The sequence below is a fragment of the Coturnix japonica genome, chromosome 6 (assembly GCF_001577835.2).
Source record: "Coturnix japonica isolate 7356 chromosome 6, Coturnix japonica 2.1, whole genome shotgun sequence".
Classification (NCBI taxonomy): Eukaryota; Metazoa; Chordata; class Aves; order Galliformes; family Phasianidae; genus Coturnix; species Coturnix japonica.
This window is the reverse complement of record NC_029521.1, coordinates 20,304,084-20,326,273: the sequence shown is the minus strand read 5'-3', so window position 1 is coordinate 20,326,273 and position 22,190 is coordinate 20,304,084. Positions and strand designations below refer to the sequence as shown.

The window sequence follows — 22,190 nt, the reverse complement described above, 5'->3', positions numbered from 1 at the left end:
GTGAATGGTGAAGAAGGAGAGTTAACTGAAGACCCATTGGTCTGTTCTCACACCTCAAACCAGTTCATGTAAGACAGACCACACTGAGCCAGGTCACGGTCTAAGTGCATGGCAAGCATGGTGCTGCTGGCCGTTTGCTAGGAGCAAATGTGGTAACAAACCAGCAATTTCAATCAGGTAAAAGATACACTGCCACAAAGGAATGCTCTAGTGCTCATAAATTCTTGACCAGCTCTGTTTGCTGACTGGCTTAATCTTACCCACCACCATAAAGTAAAGTTGCTAACACACCACATAATCCACTCTTCAGCGCAGGCAACTGCAGATCTCTGCCTTCCTCTGCAAGGTAAGATGCATTTGCTTTTCAGGTTGGGATCTGCCTCACTGAGCAATACCAGACATCCTTCTCACGGCAGCTGAGATCAGATACTCCAAATGAAGTCAAGAAGTGTTTCTTTTCCCCCCTAATCCATCATCATGTGCCTTGGAGCCCAATGATCCATCCCCCAAGACAAAAAAAAGACTTTAGATGTGGACTTCTATTTCCCCTCTCAAGATATTAAGCTTTTTCCAATGACATCAAATTTTCAGTCAGAATCTGATCAGCTGGTGTACTGTCAGCAAAGAGGAGAACTGAAAACCAAATTCTCAAGAGAGGTAACCAAAAGTACACGACCTGCCTTTACCACAAACATGTGCACTGATAGAAATCTGCGTGGAAAACTACCCACGTCAGCACGCACCCACATCTGCACACCCTAACTCCTCTGCCCCTCACAGAGCTCAGTCTTTCAGGACCTAGCCCTGAGAATGCATTCCATCCCCACCCATGTCCCAGGCTTCCTCCACGCACAGCCTGAATCACCCTCAATTCAGCACACCCCACCCTGGGCTTCTACTCACTAACAGCATACAAACTGTGAGACTCTAAACATGAAATTATTTCACGTTTATTCTTTACTTTTTGCAACCATTCATCCTCATTGGCCAAAATAAATCCTTAACAACAAGCATCAAACAAAAGGGAAATTAAGACAACTGTATGTACTGTGGGAGATTAGAGTCCAAAAACTGCAGGATGCAACAAGCTGACAGCTCTCTGAACCCAAGCAGCTGGGTACTAAAGAAAGGATGAGGACTAATGCAGCACTAACTGGGGAGCCAGCCAGGAATCACCCTGCTTAGTCTGACTCTATTTTTGCTTCCAGATGCCACAGTTCACCTTTTACTTATTAATCCCACACTCATCTCTTTCCCTGTTGGTAAAACACAGAGTTCTCAGGAAAAGAGAAGGTTCAGGAAAGCCTTTGCCCTTGCACAGCATTTGCCTTATGCAGGTCTGTGATGTTGGAGCTTCCCCTTATGTGTTGCAGCTGCAGCCAAAGACAAATAAAAGCAACCTGAAGCTTGTAATTGTAAAATAAAACATGCGTTGTCCCACGTGGCAGGAGCTTTTCTAAAGAGCAGGGGGAGCGATGTTAGTTCTGTCACTATGGTTAGTAACTGCATTTGTAAATTAAAAGTATTTGATGTAGCCCTCATCCAAGGGACACCACTTGAGAAAATGGAGTCTCTGATAGCAAGCAAATCTGTTTAGCTAAGGAAGCTCTGTTCATTGAAGAGTAAGGTAAACATATAAGAGATGTCTTTCTCAAAGCAACCTACCTTAGATGGTAGATCAGTAGAGGTAAACTCACAGAGCCTCTAAAGAACCTTTGTGTGGCAAGCTATGTTTCGTTCACTACATAATGCTAATGCAACTCTGTCTTACTGCAAACTTCTCTCCTAGAAATGAAACCAATGGAGTGTCACCCACTAACACTGCCATAGCATTAATTTGAATTCAGTTCTACGTTAAAGTAATAATATTAAGCATTTCTCTCTGCTTTATTACCTTACATTTGTGTTTGAAATTTCAGAGCAGTAAGGTAATGCTCAATTCCAGGTCTGTTTTGAGGTGTAAACCTTTTCTGCATGAAGTAGGCTTCTACATTGAGAACTGAATGCGCCATTGCTCAATCCCAGTAAAATCCTTACTGAATATGCCCAGAACAACAACTCAAAGATGAGATCCACAGTAATCAAGTATGACAGAAAGGACGAAAACAAGAGCTGAGTAAGATGTAGTGCTTAGTGCATCCCATGCCTGAGAGGTGCCAGAGCCACCACTGCTGTGCCATACCTGTAGGAAAGTAACGACACCAAAAGGAGTCTGCACAGGCTGCATCTGAGGGTCTTCTGTCAGCAACATATGCTGGATTCTGGACTCACTGTTGTCCAAAGGGCTGTGCCACGACACATGGTCACCGCTGCAGAAGGTGTTTTCTACAGGGAAGACAAACAGGAAATATTTAGTCCAGAAAACATGCTAGAATAATGTTTCTGTTAGCAACTATCTGCTCCTGACCACTGTCAGCTGGGAATCTCTGGTCAGGACCAGCTCAGCCCCTGGTTGCTGCTCATGGTGCCCAATCCTGAGTTAGTCCTGTGGCAATAAATAAATAAAGGTTAGCTATTAGTACCATCAAGTTCAATTGGTCCCTCCCTAATTTACTGTTGGCCTCATTTCATTAGAGGGCACAGTTAGCCTGTGGGCCGCAAGGGATGCCTATTCAACAACAATTTATATTTGATTTGCCACAGAAAACAGATTCTGAAATGTAAATTAGACTTAAATAATACTTTGCTATACCTAATAAAAACCTCCAGTCTGCTACCCAACTTGTGGCATTCTATGTCAGTCACTTTCTCTTCCAATTGCCTGCTGGCTCTGGTGAAGAATTGTAATTAATATGTTCCTTCTTGCCCAAACAATGAGAAAACCAGCAGGCTATAAATTTCATTCTAAGTCAGAATGGACTCCATCTAAACAAAGAGACAGAAATCATTCTTCCTTCTTCACAACTGTAAGAATCCTTTTCTCCTCCTCAGAAAGACAAACTCTCCCCAGATAACCCTGCATCCCACCTGCAAACCAGAGGGTACAGCAGAACACCTGCGTCCAATACTTGCTCTGTGGATGAACTAGAAGTAAAGCAACCAGCCATGAGCATTTTTGCATCTGAAAATCACTCCAGTGATGAGCCAACCCATGCCCTACACGTTTGTGGGTTTAAACTGCAGCATCTTGAGCAACTCATGATTCCTCCACCAGGTGTCCCCATTGGCGTTGGTTTGAACGTTTATTATATACGGGTTTTCAGACAAATTTCTGTGACACCTCAGTAGATTAAGAATTAAAGCAACTCTAAATTACATAAGAAGCTTGGCCCCTAAAACAAAGCATGGGACAGAAGTGTTGTGATAAGTAAGGGAATGTTGTCCTTCATTAAAACTAAGATAGAACAGACACATCAAATGGAGCTGCTTAAAGAAAAAGAGTTTATCTGTACATACAATGAATTACACACTTCCAGATCTGCAACTGAAGGAAACAGCTCGTAGCATTACTTTGCTTTTAGAGTTGGGACACACAGTGAAAAAGACAGAAATGAAAAATATGATTTTAAAGTTTTCCTCTATCAAAATTGGATTAAACAAACAGACAAAACCAGCAGAGCTGCAAAGGATCTTGTTGATATTCTCCAGGTTAGCCCAAATGTGGCTGATTAGTTGTATTTGTTAAATGATAAAAGCCTCTCAGTCACAGTTTTTAGGAATGAAACAAAACCACAAAGAACTTATTCTTGGCTCCTGTCTCTATACCACAACATTTTGCCCATCAAATGCTCACACAATTCTATGCTGATCGATCGCTGTGTTTCACTGCTGCTCCTGCTTCTCCTGGGAAATCCCAGCCCGTTTAGAGCAGGTTTTCAAATGCAAATGTCTCTGCTGGAAATCCACCTGTTTATGTCTATGTGAACACTGAACACTTAGAAAATCTCCCTCTCTCTTGCATGCGCACGAATGCCACAGAATTCACACTGCCTACTCAATTAAATCACACACACGCAAAAAAAACCACTCTGCAAATAAGATGGAGTCCAATTAAAATCTGTAAGAGTGCAGAAAAATCAGAATTACAGCCCAAAACTCAGCTCTACACTCATTTATTGTAACCCACCCAGAATGTAAGATCAGCCCCTGTATAGAGGCCATGGCAGCATGGAAGAGAGCTTGAACTGCAGGGTTTGAGCTGAGGAATTGCAGGAACAAAGCACTGGATGGCCACTTGCACCCAGGCCAGGAACTGAATACAGATCCTCCATTCCCACCTCTCACACCACCAACATCTTTATAATGTTTTAATTGAAAGTGCTGAAAGTTTCCATAGATATGAATTTACAGCTACATTTCTGGTTACAATGAATGCCAAGTTAGAACATACAACATTGGATAAACTCTCAAAGACGTGTATGATGTGTTAACACTTCCTATGCATACATATTTATGGGGCAGTTGGAGCGCGTCTAGAGGAGAGCCACAAGGATGCTCAGAGGGCTGGAGTATCACTCCTGTGAAGACAGCTTGAGGAAGTTGGGCTTGTTTAACCTGGAGAAGAGAAGGCTCCAGGGTGACCTCAGTGAGGCTCTCCAGTACTTACCTAAGCAGGAGAGGGACTGACTTATTTATTATGTGGTCTGACACTGATAGGACAAGGGGGAAAGGCTTTAAACTAAAAGAGGGGAGGATGAAGGTTAGATGTCAGGAAGAAATTCATCAGTCACATGGAGGTGAGACTCTGGCACTGCTGCCCAAAGTGGTGGGCACCCCATTCCAAGATGTACCAATGCCAGGTTGGATGGAGCCCTGATCTGGTCTGGGGCACCCAACACACCACAGGGGGCAGGAATTAGATGTTCTTAATCCCACAGGACGGTGATTCAGTCTTAGAGGAGTAATATCCGTAGCACCATCTGCAATTGTTAGGGTTAGGACAAACCACAGCTCTCCTTTCAGATAAGAATGTTCCTCTGCAAATCATCTTGGTTTAGTACATTTGAAACTCCAGAGTCTCAGCAGCATTTGAGCCCTGATTCCAGGAGAAGGTAAGATGACTTTCTGTGGTAACTGTGGGGCTGTTACTGACCCAGCACTTCCTATCATCAAATGGGGCACCAATCAGTCTGGGTGCAAATGGGATTTAAAACCTGACCTGGTAATGTCATCCGTCCACATGAATTTGTAAGAGGGTGTTTTAACAAGAACTCCTGAATTATTCTATTCTGTCAGGGAATGCTGATGCCACAGAATTTAAAGGCTTCACAGGTGGGGATTGATTTCATAAGGGCTCAACAAGGAAATCATTAAAACATTTCATTTTAAACTTATTGCTTTACTTGATATTTTATTACAGCAAATCAGAAGCATCTCTCTAGCTCCACAGAAATGAGGAGTCTCTAAATTTCCCACAGACCAGCAATATGCAAAAGCAGCATCCATAAGACAACTACACCACGCTACTCTATAAAGCCTTCCATATTTTGAAGTCTTTAAAATGTCATTATCCATTCTCTTTAACAGGCTGCAAAAGCAGGTGAAACTCCTTCCTGCAGCAATGGCAATAACTCAGCTGTGCAATCTCTCCCAGCTTTACTCCCCAACTGCTCAGTAATGAGAACTGGGGAAATAACTCAGAGGAAGCACCCCACTGTGGACTAGTAAATCCTTTGTGCAGCAGTGCTTATGTATTTTCTTGAACTGCATTCCCCCTGCATTCAATTTCACTAAATACATTTAATGCCTAAAGAAACAAATACAAGCCATATTCCTGGCTTCAAGATGCTTTATAAACAAGCGTAGAGCGTGCAATCCAAGCTCAGGAGGCAATGGCTCGCTCTGCAGAGAAACAGCTTATTTCCTATTGTATTTTCCTTTTCTTTTTTAAAATCTGCCGTTTTTACATCTATTTAGGAGCCCTAACTCCCCTGAATAATTGCAGGGAGCAAGTGGAAAAGAACAGCACACCAAAACAAGCACTGGGAGCTAACAGAGCTCCATCTCAAAGCTGCCCCAAGCTGAATCTGGCCTAAGAGATGCTCCCCATCAGCTTGCTATGCTGTACACAAAGTGGGCATGGGAACATGGGAGACAAATATCTTCACCTGTATGTGCACAGGGGACAGCGTGGAGGAAAATATAGAGCTAAGGCTGTTCAAACAGTGAGGAGACAGAAAGGGAACTCAGAGCACCTCTTCTGTCCATGCCCAGCCTGGCACACAGCCTGAGCCTGGTCCTGGGCCACTAAGGAGGCTTGTCTTGGGACAAACAGCCATTCTGTAGCACCATATCATTCTCAAGCAAGTCTCTTGAATTCCCCATCTCTGCAGAAAGCCAGGCTGTGGTTATAAGGTCCCTTTATTCCTGAGCTGTGTGAGATGCTGCTGAAAGGAACGATCCTGCTTGTCCCCATGTGACAGCAGCAGTGACCTGGGTTGCTGCCCTCCAAGCTGTCACAGAGCTTGGCACAACTCCTGTCACTTCTCTGCTAGTTTGGCCTAAAAAGCACATCTAACAAATTCACAGCAGAGCATGGCAGTGTGTATGCCATCTCTCATGCAAGCCAGACCTATGCTACCTGCTCTCCTCAGCAGCTTGAACGCTTACACAAGCTTTCAGGTTGCATCCAACAGCGACTGCTCAGCTGAGCTGTCAGCAGCCACAAATGGACAGCAGTACTAAGAAATCGTGTAGCCAAGGGCAAAGAAAAGCAGAGAAAGATTTGAGTCCAAAGCTTTTGAGTACAGGAATGCTACAAAGGGCCCCGGTGAGCTCCTGACCAGCGTGACAGCGATGCAGCCAGACATTTAAATTGAACGCAGCTTACCCGATACTTGCAGAAAACATGTAATTTATTACACTGCCATTACCCCATGCATGGCTCATATAATTTATTATATAAGTGCATTTTCCCCAACACATTTTTAATTTTCAGTCTGGTTTTGGTTTTTTTGTTGTTTTTTTTTTTAAAGTAGTCTGGCAATCTGTCACAAATAAGATTTGATGCTGTGTTTCTGTACCACTTTGCAGATGGAACAGCTAGAATTAATTACCAGAAACAAGGGGCAGACGCAGAGTCCAACACTGAAATGTATTAGCTATGCTTTTCACCAGAGCTACTTAATATATTTCTAATTAGCTCACTAATGGATATGACCATGCATGCAAATATGTAGCTATAAGAGACTAAACACGAAAGCTGTCTAAAAAATCTCAAAGCAATACTGCTATTGCAACTCATCGTACAGACAAGTTTAAAAAAAATAGCACAAAGCACAGAGTATAAAGAAAGAGCTCATTCAGACTCATTTACCAGTCATGTTAAATTAAGATAATTTAGGGAAAACCAAATTAATGCTAAGTTCAGCCTGTCTGCTTCCTTTCCTAACCTACAAAGGACTGCACAAATGGGTTGATAAAGGAGAAAAACGACTGTGATATACTCTGGGGGACCAGCTGGCAGCATTGGTTTGTAATTTCATTTTTAGCTCAAGCAGAATGTTTCAAGAACGTAGAAGAAATCAGTAGAGTCCAAGCCATGATATATTTGTATTACACACAAAAAAGCCCTTTTCCCATGTTTGTGCTGCACAGTTCAGTTTCGCTGCCCCTTATTTCTGTCTGGGAAACAAGAACAGCCCCAGCACAGATTCACGCAGGGCTGCTGCCCGCTGCAGACATGCAGCACGGACAAGATGCCTTGGGAAGAATTCAATCCCCAGAGCACAATTAAACAATGGCTCCACTGCAGGGATTCAAATTGGGCTTTTATAAACAAGGGGCCTAGGCAAACGGTTCTTTAAAAAAGAGTGGGGAGAGAAACAGATTATCAGCACTGTAAGGACTCCTCGACCTCTGAAGTTTGAAGACTGAGTTCAGAAAACAGAAGAGCAAAGCAGATATTCTTTTAAGTTGATCAGCAGGTGGAAAATAATTTGTTATTCCTTAAATCCTGGCAGTTCAATATGGAAAATGAACGCTCCTCTGAAAAGAGCTCATCAACTTATACACTTACATATAATTTATCAGATCATTTTAGAGTCCTGGACTGAAAGACAGGTGGAGGGGCGAGAAGCAGAACCCACCACAGCCCCAGCAGAACAAAGAGGACTCCTTGCTGCTCAGAACTGCCACCCATCCACTCGCTCTGAGGTGGTGGCACATGCGCCTCTTTGTGCCGCAGCTTCCCCTGATGGAGTTACAAACACTGGTTTTCATATCACAATGCAGATCCCAGATGCTTTATGTGACACTGGAGAGTAATTCAGTAATTCAGCTGCTAAAGTACTATCATGCAACAACTAGCGCAGCTCTGGGCCTCCTCTACCCCCTCTGTTTCCCAGGACAATACTTTCCCATCCCCTCTGCATCTGTGTGCCTGGCTCCCTCTCCCTGCCCAGCTCTACACGCACAGTTTCCATTACTGCAGCTTCTGAGAATTTCTCACACACGCTCCCAGCAAGTGACTCCCATGCCCAGGGCACACTCCCACCCTCTGGGAGCTGGGGGCCTCCCGTCCTCTCTCTGACTCCTTCCAGCCCCCTTCTGCTCTGCCTTCCTGCAGGCTCCTCCAGCTCCAAGCAGTCCATTGCTCCTTGCAGCTCCTGCAGGATATGGGCATCTCGCTGCAGATGTGCTGCCTATGGCAGAATGTATCCCCAGTGGTGCTTTTGGAACAGCACAGTTCTCACCTGTCTGCTGATTTATCTGCATGGCGTTCACCTACTGGGAGGATGAACAATGGCACAGGCAGCGTGGCATTGTAACAGGAAAGAAAATGAACATGCGTATGAGCTGCTCTTTCACAACCCCACAGAACTCTCCTGCTCCAAGCTCTGACTTCTCTACACCTCATCACCCACAACCATCTGCTCCAGGTTCTGCATGGCTGGTGTGCTCTCCCTTCCTCCAACACTAGTGGGACACCTGCACCCTGCCTTCTCCATCTCCCAGCCAAGCAGCCCCAGAGGAGCAGGACTGCTGCACCTGCCAAACATGGAGCCTGAATGGGACAGTTTGCAGCCCTGTGAATAAAGCCTCCCCCTTGGCATCACAGCAATTCCTGCCTGCAAGGAACCCCACAGGCCCTGTGGCAGCAGCATCCCAGAGCCCACCCCTTGTGCACGTTTTCACCAGATGAGCTCCACAAGCTCATTACAGTAACACAAAAGAAACTCAAACTCTGTTCAAGAGCTATAATTATGGTTCAAACACAGAGTGATTAGCCTGTTTCTGGATCACCTTTTGAAACTCCATTCCACGTGTTCCGAGGTGATTCCTTTAAGCCTCAGGTTTTCAAAGACAAAGGAAAAGAGTCCACTTCGCACAGGCTCTGGGCTGCCTGCAGTCTCTGTACGCATTCTCCCAGTTCCCTTCCCCACCAAGAACAAAATGTTTCTCCTGCTGTGACCATTTGCTGCCTCCTGGCTCGGCAGGCTGCTGTAAAGGTTCTTTGCATGTAAAGCTGTCAGAAGATGGGCTGTAATGAGCTCAGCATACTGCCACACCGGCAGGCAGAGTACAGAGCAGGTTAGGCAGAACACACCATTTCACTACCACTTGCTTCACAGACCTTCAGTAGAAAGCGTAAGAAGGATTTAAGTAACAGCAAAGCCAACCACCAGCTCTGCCTTCTCTCTGCAGTTTCATCTTACACAGGCTGGTAGCTGTCAAGGAAAAAACAAGCCCTTTTCACAAGACTACTCGGTTTGTGCAATCTTCACTCTCTGCTCCATGTATCCCAAATGATGGCATAGGCAGAAAAGGAGGATGCTCCTGTGACTGCAAAACAATCCCTGTTTTGTGGCTTTCAGCTCCTTGACAGGGGGAGGCAGCACAATTCTATGCAGAAACCCTTAACTATAAAAGTGGCTGCTTCCGTTTCCCAGAAAAGGCTGAGTGGGACAAAGACCTCATATGTAAGAGGCCAGAGGACCTCACATCAGCAGGAGGGGGTTTTCTGCATTCCCTGAGCCAGGCCCTTTGTCTTGCATTCCTCCCACAGCACAGGGTCGGAGCCTTTGTCCAAGGCTGGACAGAACACGTGCAGCTTCTGCCTTGCTTCCTTACCCCAGGAGTCTGAACTACCCTTCTGGTCCCCAGCACATGTGCTCTCCAGCCTTTCATAGCAGGGATACTCTGGGTAGGATGTAGACTTTCCTCCACCTTGGGCAGAAAACAAACAAGATTGGTTCTGATCCTGAACTACAATCACTCTTGATAAAACATCTGCCAGAAGCCAGCAACCTGGGGTTCCAGGGCATGGAGCCAGCTGGCTGCCCTTCCATCCTTCAGCTGTCACAGCAGCCTTGCACCAAGATGCATCAAGGCTTCTCTGGGTATCCACTTCTGTTTCTTTCCTCCCTTTTCCAGGGGGAGTCCACATGCAGAACATACGCTGAAGTAATGTGTGCATTTATAAATGCAACCATACGTCAGATTTGCAAGTGCCACTGCTCTGTCTATCCATGCCATTTGAGAGCAGTCTATGACACATGGATTGATGCAGAGCACAGAGAAGACAGATCCTTTTGCCTTTTTTTTTCTTTTAATAAACCAACTGAATGAACTATATTGAACAGCTCAAAAGCAATGAACCACGTTCAATTCCCAGGGTTGCAACAGGACAAGGATTGATAGAATTAAAAGGGACAGCACCAGCTGAAATCCAGCCAACACAAACTGGGCCTGAACCTGCTTTATCTAAATTGCAGCAGTAGCTAAAAACAAGCCTCTTCTTTCAGCCAGTGCTGAGATCCTTTGCTTACTGCATAGAAATACTATACAGACAGAAGAAAGATAGCTTTTCCTTTACTTCAACAGTCTTTTATAAGGAACAAAGAGTTTCTGTGCCTCTGCTCCTGGCACAAAGTCTCCCCATGCTTTAGTGTCAGTCCAGGCTTCAGGGCACAGGAAGGTCAGAGACCTGCGCTCAGCCAGCAGCTACACAGTGAGACAACAGCAGCTTCATGACAAGGAACAGAACGACCCTTCCTGATCCTGAGAGGAAGTTGTTGATCCTCCTGCCCAGCCCAGGCTGACCCCCCCCCCGTGCTGACAAAGCAAAAAGCAGCATCACACAGCAGTGCTGCAGGTCCCCTCCCCTCAAGTCCATGAGAAAGCACACAGCACTCTTCAAGCCCAGCTAGAGGGCTACTGGGGCTTTTGCATCAGTGCAGAAAAAGCAATTTGATGCAACTCCCAAGCAAAGCACAGGGAGATGTTACTCAATGAAAGCACTAAGCACTAAATGGAAGTGTTACTTGGTCCCAGCAGCAGTGGAAGGAGTGGCAGTAGGCAGGATGGAGCCCCGTGCTGGGACATCTGCAGTATTGCAGAGAGGCAGCACCCTGCCTGATCCGAACAGAAAGAGAAGCCAAGTACAGTCAGCCATCCAAAATCTGAGGTCAGGCCGTTCCAATTATGCCGTTAGAAGAATGAGAGCAGGGCAGTGTGCAAGTGAGCATACCAGCCATGGGGAGACAGCAGCGCCACACAGCAGTCGCACCTGCAGCTCTGTTTCATGGCTTCCTGCCCTCTAAAACCTGAAATTTAACACCAAGACCTGAAACCACTTCTCTGGCCCAGACAGGACTCAGAGGAATGACTGGCAGACAGGTAGGCACCACAGCTCCTCTGCAGAAATTGCAGCCTCCTTCCTCCCTCAGCACCCAGCTGCACATCCCTGCTTCACAAGCATGAGGAAAGGCAATGCACTCAAAATCACAGCCACACAAAAAGACATTAAGCTCTGGAAGTCTGGAAAGAAGAAACTGCACTTAAATTTGTTAGAGAAGGTAGAAGCACCTCTGCATGCTGACCCATGTGCCAGCCTCAGTGTCACCTGTACCAGGGTCCTCCCTCTTTTCCTGTACTGAACAGCACAGACAGTGTGCAATTAGTACTGCTACACTTCCTGTAGAGTCCTGCTGGATGGCAAGACTGTCATTACATTAAAAAAACACGCAAGGGTTCTGGACATTTCTTTGAGAACAGAAAAGAGCATAAGCTTTGTGGTCTACAGGGGAAGAAAGTGAGCTGGATCCCTCTATAAGCAGTGCTTTGCTGCAACACCTAACAGGACAGAGCTCTGCCCATCCTGCCAGGCACCTTGCTGAGGATCCAGACGGAGCTGCCTGGTTCCAGCTGCGAGCGTAGCACGTGGTGCTGGCTACAGCACGCAGCTCCCAGCTGGAGGAGGGGGATGTGCTGGGGTTAGTTCTGGAGATGGGGAGTGGGAAATATTGGGGAGGTGAGCTCATGGGCAGCAGCACATGGAAAAGTGGATTTATTGCAGTGCTGCGGGACAGGGAGGAGCAAGGATGCAAATACGTAAAGGATGTGTGCTTTGCTCACAGAACAGCTTGTTTTATGGGAAATGTCTAAGAGGAATTAGGCTAAAACCCAACCAATTTCTCATGGACCACTGAATAACTATCAGATGATGAGAGCTTTTGGCCACAACAAACTTAGGTTAAATTGGAACCAGGGACAGAATGTTTCCATGCCCCCGTGCAGAACCAGGGCACACAAACTGTGTGCCTAGCTGTATCCTACTCACCCATGGGCAGCAGCAGGCCAGGTGCTGCTCTACAATGGCACTGCACTGCTTTCTGTGTCTGCACAGAGTTCACTGTGTAACGGGTTCTGCTGAAATGAAATTCATGTTGATTTATACTACTTCATGGAGTAAAAAACACAGTTAATCCGCCCATTTTTAATCTAAAATCCTGGAATACAAGAGAGAAGCCAGGGCCAGCTCCACACTGGAAACTGGTTAATATTACAAACAGATGATAAATATATATATATATATTTTACAGAGTCATAGCAACCAGAAGAGAACAATAAATCAGCCGAGGATTAAAAACATATAAAGGCACAGTCAGGGAAAGAAAAAAGTATGAATTACTGGAAGATTGTATTTGGCTTTAGTTATTCTATTGGGAAGAAATAAGCACTTTGACAAACAAGCGAGACAAGCCTCATTTGTATTCAAGGAAGCGAGGAGTTTGTTTTGTTTTTACACACAGAAATTGGCCAGTGTCAAGAGTGTTTGAAAACATGTCAGCAAGGAAAGAGTCATTGAGGCTGCACATTGAAGCCTGCTAAACTCCTGAAGAGCTGAAGATGAGATCTAGTGGTTAAGCAAGGGCAACAGGTGTCAAAGCATTCACTAGCATAATGGCTTCAGGTCTGTGACCTCAGCCAAATCGCTTAATCCCACTGAGTCTCATTTTCAGTGTAAAAGTTACACTGCCTGTCAAGTGCAAAGTGCCTCCATGGCCGGGATCAAACTAACTTGGATCAGAGGAAAACTGCTGAATAAGAGCACATCTTCAGCTGCAGTCCTTACCTCTCTCATAACTATTCTCACTTACCAGTGGGGAAATTGAGGAAGCAAAGCTGGTATAATACACTTACATTGATTCAGTGCAATAATGGCACAGGCAGGAACACATATGGCTTTCCTCAAACTACCCATCAGACAGTAATTTCTACCCCAGGAAATCACTGCCTGTCGGAGGTAACTACAGAAGCTAGATATACCTCAGTGTGGACTTGCTACGCAGCCTGACTTCTGAAGGCTTACAAGGCTGCGGTGCAGTGGGTGCTTTCATGCATCCTTTCCCTTCCAGTAACTTTGGAAAGTTGATTCACAGACTTGAACCATGACAGAATGGGACAGGAGATCAGAGATACCCAGTTAGTACTGGTTTCACAGTAAAAAACTGCGAACAAGACATTTCATACGTAATCCTTTGGAAAGGGAATCCCTCATAGTGACGTGCAGAGGGTCAGACATGCCAAGAGAGGCGCATGTAAAGAAAAAAGCCCTAATCTATTGCTAGTTTGGTCACTGTGCTGACACATTGCTATCAACATGTGTAACCTGTCACGCATCTGCTGGAATCAGTCCTGTCCAATGCACTTTTCAAAGGGCGTAATACACTTTGCTAAGGAATAATTTAGTCAAGGTTATCTAAGATCTGACAACTGCCTCTGCTGCATGTAAGCAACTTTCTTCAGAAGTAACTGTCTGAAATCTCCATTAAATCATCATGTGGAAACTGCATCTGACATACCTTCTTCCTTTGCCCATATAACTCATTACTACTATTTCATAGTCCCCCAGACACAAGCAGCTCCCTGACTTGGTGAAGATTCTCCCAATGACAAGCTGCAAGTCTACCTTATAGAAACATCAGCAGCAATAGGTCTCTCCTGTCCTGTTGGCACACAGAGAAAAATATTACTTCATTCCCTAAAGCAGCCTTTTGCATATTTGAAGACCGTTCTCCCATCTTCCCACCATTTTCTCTTCCCTAGACTAAACAAATGCAGCTCTGTTTATGTGTTAGAACAATTCTACTTCCCTCACAGACCGAAGAGTGTTGGTTTAGGTATAGCTCACTGGTGAAACCAACTCTGAATCATTGTTTTCTCCTTGCAAAACTGCTGCCCTACCCTGTCTGTCCCCAGCCAGTAACTGCATTGGGTTATTCCTGAAGAAGCACGGGAATTTGCACTTGTTGCACCCTAATGACCTTCCTGCACAGACATTCCAGATCATCTCCTCACTTTGCTAAGATCAACCTCTGAACTCCACCCCAAACAAGACAGTGCTTTGCTGAACCTGCAGGTTTCGTCAGGATACTTCGCATTTCTATGACTTCATCATCCTGGTCAATCCCAAACTGCTTAAGCTCTAGTACAGACTTCAGAGGAATCCCAAATCCACCCTTCTCCTGTGGCTGAGGACAACACAAAGACAACTAAAGTCAAGATATCTAACCAGTATTGCATCCCCTTCTTTTATCAAGATGACGTTTTCTTGGCTTGCTCACATACCTGTTACACAAGACTACATCCAAAGTCTCACACTATCAAGGTAACTAGCATTCTTTGTTTCCTATAGTATGACACTTAATTAGTTTATTTCCATTTATTCTTGATAATGGAAATTCCTGCCTGGATTTATTCCCTAATACATTCCAACCTACTGGTTGCTTAGATGCTAAAATCTAACTGACCAATTATAAATCTCATGCCTTTGTTTTGTGGACAAGCTCTCCAAAATCTGTACCTTACAGCTCAGGAAACACAATAGCAGCAAGACCTCATACAAACAATGCATTTGTTTCCACACTGCATCAATATATTGCCCTCACGATGCATACACTTGAAAACAAACTTCATCACAAGGAGAAAAAGAAAATCCACAGATTTCAATTCCAGGAAAATAAACCCATGGCCACTCTGTACCATTCAAGCACTAATTCTGCAGTACCTAAAGAGTTAACAACTGTAAGCAGAAATTGGTTCTAGCAGCAGACATTCCCAGTATACTCACGATCCATGACAAGTTAAGGTCACTGAATTGTGCAAAGTCTCATTTTCAAGGTTTGTAGGGTTGTTTCTTTTTGCAGACTAAAAATAACAGAGTTGGAATTTGTGGTCGTGGTCAAACAGTGATAAAATAAAGAACAGATAAAGCCACAAAAAACTTTTTTTTCTTGAGACTTGCAAACTTGGTTTTCTTGAAGGAGGGGAAACGGCGCGGTTTAATCAAAAGCACAAAGCATCAAGTGTTCCTTACAGCAAACAGGGAAGCCGAGGCTCAAGGATGTCTGAAATGTAATGCAGAAGACAGTGAAGTACAGCCACAGAGAGGGAGAGATGGAAACAATTAAACAACACTTATTTGCTTAACAGCCTTTGCTACAAAAATGCATCACCTGTAATGAGATACGCTTTGAAATGCCAGTACACAGATACAAGACTTAAGACAGCAGTAGCTGCTAGATCAGTCTTCAGCTCAGTCACCACCAGCTGAAAATGCTGAGTCTCAGCAAGTGCATAACTACATCTTCCGCTCCCATAACTACAACTGGACCCAGCAAAGCACATCTGTAATAACCAAGACGTTGGCTTGTTACACAAGAGATAAGAGTTGAGCTCTCAGCATAGCTTTCAAAGTAAACAATCCTTTGACAAGTCAAAGCACCTGGAACCTACCCAAAAAGTTCCTGCTGTTTTTTTTTTTCTTGCTTGTTATGACTGGATTAACAAGCAATACTCAAGTTATCTTGGTTCATCAAGTATTTTTAAGGCTATCTGAAGTATTAAAGAGTCACCACAGACTTTTAAACAACTGAACAAGACAACAGTGAGGTACGCACATTGGAGTCAAACAGTGCTTGCCACTGTTGCATTTGACAATTGCTCCAAACAACACAGGCAGAAGAACTTGATCAGAAAGGAACCATTCATCACATCACAATAGCACTTAATGCTGATTGGGTTTTGGAAACACCACCCCTACAAGTACCTGGCAGTCTTTAAGTTTTAACATCTGAGCAACAAAGTCTTGTAAAAGACCAACTAAAAATCAAAAGAGAGCCCTCCATCTTGTAGCTACCTTTCCAACAGCTGTTGGATCCCACTAGGCCAACCCTCACCTTCCCACAAGTCAAACCAGCACTCCTCCCAGCTTACACTCTTGCCTCCCAGCTCTACAAGGACTCTGGTTTCTCAGCGCCTCACACCACGAGGCTCCAAACCAGACCCAGTATTTTAAGCAAGGTCTGCCAAGTGCCAAGTAGAAGAGCTAATAACTTCTCTCAATCCGTTGGTCGTGCTCTTCTCAATGTAACCCAGTATGTGGTTTGCCTGCTGTATGGTGAGCATACAGTTGGCTCCCAGTCAATACCACATTCAAAGGGGTCGATTTATGATTCATACATACTCTGGGTTTCTTTTAATAATGTAAATTGATAGCTAAATACCCAGAGGCTAGAAACTATTAAAGCATATTTGAGCAGCACCTTTAAAAAGTCGTACTAGATAGACAAAATCAGCATGGATAAGCAGAGGATAATATTGAAGGCCCTCAGAAGTTCACAACAGAGTTTAACACACATGGGTCCAATTGCTCTTTCCAGTCTAAAAACTGTCTGCTTCAAGTTCAGAAAGCTGAGACAGCATCAGTGCAGGAAACTTAAGAAATCTTCTAGTACAACAATCTTTTGCTTAACAAAACCCTTCTAAGCAGCATATTAACACTTGCACTGGCTCCATAATACCAAGAAGCAAGAAGTGGTACCTCATCTACAAGGAAGAGCTGTTTCAGAGCTGACACACAAATCAGGGAAGTTTCTGCCCTCAGCACCACATCACTCTCCAAGACTTTCACCCTACATCTTATCCCGCTAAATCTCATTTCACTCCACACATATCTTCTCATTCACGGAAAGGTTGAGGCAAGCAACTGCACAACAGTCGTTTAATACGCAAATATAAGGCACTGATATTACTGTAACAGAGACCATACCAAACTAGATAATGTTAAAGGCTACAAGAAGGGCCCTACATCTAACACAGTTTAACACATAACATGTTGTATGCTATACCTGAAAGTGAAACATTAGAGTTAGATGCTTTCTTCCAGATCCTACAGCCCATATGCAGAAAACAGGACTATGCATGTCTACTGCTAAAAAGTTACCACCTGTACAATTCAGGCAGGATAAGAACCTCAAACAACAGTAAAAAACTATTAAAGTAATGTGGAATCAGATGCTGCAGAGCAGCAAAAAGAATCCAGACAGAACAGATTATAGGTGCAATGCTATAATGGGATGGAAAGTACCACAAAAACAGTGGGGTGGTAAAGTCTTTGGCAAATGAGAACAAGCCCAAATGCAGCACCCACAAATGAAGGCAATGAGCTGCTTACATTTGGAAGACCTCAGGTAGGCAGGGATCTCCAGCAAGAGATGCCCTCACCTCCACTGCCAACCCTTAAATGAGGGCTGGAAGAAGGGTGGACCCTGGCTCCACTCCTTCCAGTCACGCAGGGGCACTGCTTGCACCTGAACTCCCCTGGGTTGGCCCTGCCTTCCCACCAGGTGCTCCATCACTGCTTTAGGCTGTGACTCCACATTTCCACTACAACAGTTGAGCCCAAACTTAAATGGCAATTGGAAAAGATTGCTGCACAGCAAGGGTTACAAAAATAATTACATCATTTTAAACTGCAACAAAAGACATTCCCTATATGAAGACAAGCAATAACCTATGCTGACACTGGTCTCTGTCAGCCAGTATTTAGAAAAAACACGCTACAAGAGTTACTGCTGCCTCACCAGTTTATGACAAGTTATCAGAGCAATCCTGTTTGCACCTGGACCTTTCCCTTTTGAGAGTCAGCCAGCTGGCTGAAAACCTGCAATGGAGTCAGGAGCTACTGAGCAATTTATTAACCAACAGCGCAAGTACCAAATGCTACAAATTCAATAATCATTTATTTGGAAGGTACTTTACCTGTAAAGGAGCTCAAGTTAGGTTAAAAAAACAAACAAATAGAGTTCTTATGTTTTCATTCAGATCTTGTGATGGTTAAGGGTGCCTTTCAGGCACACTATGCACTCAGCCACTCAGAGATCTTCACCAGCTCGCCACACAGACTAATATCCAATCGACTGCACAACAAAATGCAAGAAGAGCACTAACTGTTCTGTACCTTCAGCACCTCAATATCAGCGATCTGAAATTATCCAAACAGCAGCTGGGTTTTGTACCCAACAAGGGGCATTGATGGAAGAGACTTAATGGTTTTGGTCAAATGTTTACACACACACAAAAAAAAACCTCTCAAGATTTGACCAGACAACTGTGAGACCCAACTGCGACACCATATGACAGATGCAACAGATTGAACCCTGCAGTACCTGACTGGAAGACATATCTTGCTAAGCCTTGCATTAACTCTGCTGGCCAGGTAGGTGGAGCCGACTCCCCCGTTTCTCTCTTCAGTCGAAATGTCAACTCAAATCCAAATCCGCTTGGTCCATCTGTTCCCGTAAACCTGTAGAGAATGAAAAAAGAGAAGTCAGAACATATTCTGATTAATGAGAACAGTCTTCAGTATTAGCACTATGGAAAAAGGGTGAATGTCCTTTTCACATTCTCGTATTTCAGCCTATGTTAGCTGAAATGGCATAACGTGGATATTTTAACAGACGTAATAATTTCAAAGATAACAACCATAGTAATATTTTCAGCCAGAATAATGCTGTGAAATCTTAGCTTCTTCTAGGAGACAAGCATGATTTGTAGCAGCATGACTTTGTTTTCAAAAGAGCTGCAAATTTTGCACAGATAGCTGCCCTAAGTACCCTTGCTTAAATGAGAGCACCAAAGAAAGTACACAACAGAATACGTTATTCCATTCTTGCAAACTCAAATCTCTGTACATTCAGAAGTGGGCTGCAACCTTATTTAAAACCAATATGCTTGTACACCTTCTCTTTCTGTACCCAGGAGGACAACAGAAGAAAAGCATTGAACATGATAACTACAGCCCATAAATCAGGACATTTGGCCACTTCCCCAAGTTGATGAAGGCAGATGTCAGCTTATTTGGTTTGGTCTGACGAGGTCTCCCTGAGAGAATAAATTCATATCAGGAGCATCAGGGAAACAACAAAAGAGGAGAAAATAACAAACGCTGCATACTGCTCTGCTTCGCAATCCTGTATTTGACATTTCTACATACAACAAAGATCCAAATCCCCAGCAGCAAAAACTACTACCTTGCGGACAAATACGTAGGCTCACAAACTCAAAAGCAAGGTGGAAACACCAGTTTTCTTCCTAGCACTCACACACCTCATTCATTTGTTGTAGCTGTTCCAAGGAGGCAGATGTAAAAAAAAACCAACGCAAAAAACCCCGATTTATTCTGGGCATAAAGACACCTCACTTTCATAACTTTCATACTTTCATAAGCCAGCATCATTCTACAAACTCAAATCTCCTTGTCTAAGCATTGGCAAATTCTCTGGAGAAATACTGTGAGTGTCTTGGATACTGGTACCTTGCTGACACACATGAAAGATACAATGCACAAAAGTGTTAACATTGTGCCTCCAGTAAAACCAGCCAAACAGCGCAGTCAGGAAAGTGATGAGAGCACTTTCCATTTGAAAAACACAGCTCACTAGCAGTGCCACGACTGCTGCCAAGTGCTGGGACTTGCACTCCAACAGTAACAAAGTTGTTTGGAGCAGAAATGCTTTATAGCAACCCTGACAAGTGCTAAAATTGATCAAAATTTAAGTATCAATGTACCTCCTTTGTGATTCGACACAGCTTTAATTTGAAGACCCTTCAAGGAAAGTTTAGTGGTAGACTTGAAGATAGTGTAAGAAAAATAGTTAAGTAATACATCCAAGGACAGAACCCAACCATGAACAGCCCACAGAGATAATGAACAGCTCTGCCTGAAAGCAAGAGGGCAGGCAGGGAAGGTCAGACACTTACAATATTAAGAAGATAATACAGCAAATAAATACTTACTTGTGTAAAAATACGCAAGTGTGTCTATTTTTGTTTCTGTATATATAAGCATCAAAAAAAAGAATCTGAACTTCATGTACTATAGAAGCAAATGCTCCAAGAAAACAGCAGGTAACACATTTTATGGTGGTCACTTGGTACATATAAAACCTCTTTTAGGAAACAAATGTACTTTTAAGCAACAAGCCAAATAATTACATTAGGTTCTACAATAAAGCAAGAGCTTACTGAATAACTGGACGGCCAGGGATCATAGAGTGGAATTTGGATGGGCAGCAAAACCTGCATGCTGTGATCCTGCATGCAGCTCTGCCAAGAAGATTGGTACAGGGTGGTGATGGCCTCGTAAATTCAAAGCTGTACTTTGTACATTAAGCACCCCTGTTGTGTTTTATTAGTTTCACGTATCAGTTAGCAAAAGAAAAACAGAAGTATTTCATAGAGGGAGAAACAAAAATGCTTCAAAGTGGGTAATATTCAGGGACCGATTCCAGGAAAAAGCATTCACCATAAACTGCAACGCATTATGAATGGGTCAGTTTCTGAAAGGATCAAAGTTAACAAAAAGCCTTCAAGCTGAACTTACGCAGTTCATTTTTTTGGAAAGTAAGATGGCTCCCTATTGAATTTCCTCCTTTCAAGGCAAGTTCTGAAACAACAGCCTCATTTTGACTAAGTTTTGCTTTTGTGCTGGCTTTATTTTTTTAAACTCCACAGTCTCCCTGCTTCAGGGGTAGACAGAAATAACTGCTTCATAGAAGACCACACGTGTTTTATATTGATCCATAAGCAACTTACTGAGTAACAGAAGTGTGCAGGTGGGTTTCCAGCAAATTTAAACAGAAACAAGCTATGGGAACAAGGCTGGCCAGCAACACACCAATGGGTGCAAAATGGTAACACTGACAGGCGATGTTACTCACACAGATTTTCGTTTCATAAACAACACAGGAGCCTTAAAAGAGAAGAATGGCAAGAAGATACATAGAGTAAAAGATAAGTAAATGGATAGTAAGTTAGTTTCCTTCTGAGATGCTAAGAATCCCTGAAGAACTGGATTTAAAATGTCTTGAAACAGTTAATGGTCGCAGGCTGCTGAAATGACACTGCTTTAAAATGTTGGGATAATTTAAAAAAATCATTTCTATGTAATTCAGACAAACCTTCATAGAACGAAAGGAATATTCACCTTCGGGATGCAATGAGGGCGGTCCATTTCAGTCAGCATTTTTGCCAAAGCTTTTGCTTTTATTCTTCCAAAAAAGTCTATTATTTGAAGATTAGTCTAGCTCTAACAGCTAACATAAAAATCTCTCAATGAACAACTGTCCATAAATCCTTCAATCCCCGGATCCAGCCACACCATATATGCAGTCAATGTTATGCCCAGCTGCTGACTCTGGGGTTGCTTTTCCTACAGACGCTCAATTCAATTACAAAGTAGCCTGGAATAAATCCTGAATTCACCAGAAGCTGAAACAAGACTACAGCAGGAATTCAACACGGTGGATATTCTAGCAGCCTCAGGTCCCAGTTTGCCCTCATTATAAGCCAAGGGCCATTAGACATATGGACCTTAAGACAGAGACTTTTCCTTTCTATCTGGGCAGTGAGCAGCCATTCTTCCCCAAATCACTTGTTTTCCTAGCTTTGCTCACGGCCCTTCCCATTCACCCAGAGGCACAGTGCACCCTCCTTGTTTCTTCCCTTCCAAGTGGACATGAAAGCACCCATGGTGTTCCCAGGTTAGCCTGACCCCAGCTCCTGCGTAATCCCTGCAGGTAACACCTCTTTATTACAGGCTTTGGTTCTACACTGGCAAGCCTTCATTTCTCTTGGTGATGGTTTCTTTGTGAAGAAGGGACATGAAAACTGACGAGTTGGTT

At 43.8% G+C, this 22,190-nt stretch overlaps 1 protein-coding gene across 3 annotated transcripts in view; it reads right to left on the bottom strand.

Moving 5' to 3' along the window:
- SUFU (SUFU negative regulator of hedgehog signaling) overlaps nucleotides 1–22,190 on the bottom strand; it is a 75,283-nt gene that overhangs the window by 36,425 nt on the left and 16,668 nt on the right. For all 3 annotated transcript variants that reach the window (XM_032445329.1, XM_015866980.2, XM_015866981.2), the window contains exons 3-4: nucleotides 18,675–18,811; nucleotides 2,183–2,325 (exon numbers count right to left, since the gene is read on the bottom strand). In XM_032445329.1, the coding sequence (XP_032301220.1) occupies nucleotides 2,183–2,325; nucleotides 18,675–18,811 (280 nt within the window). The remainder of the gene's footprint in view (nucleotides 1–2,182; nucleotides 2,326–18,674; nucleotides 18,812–22,190) is intronic.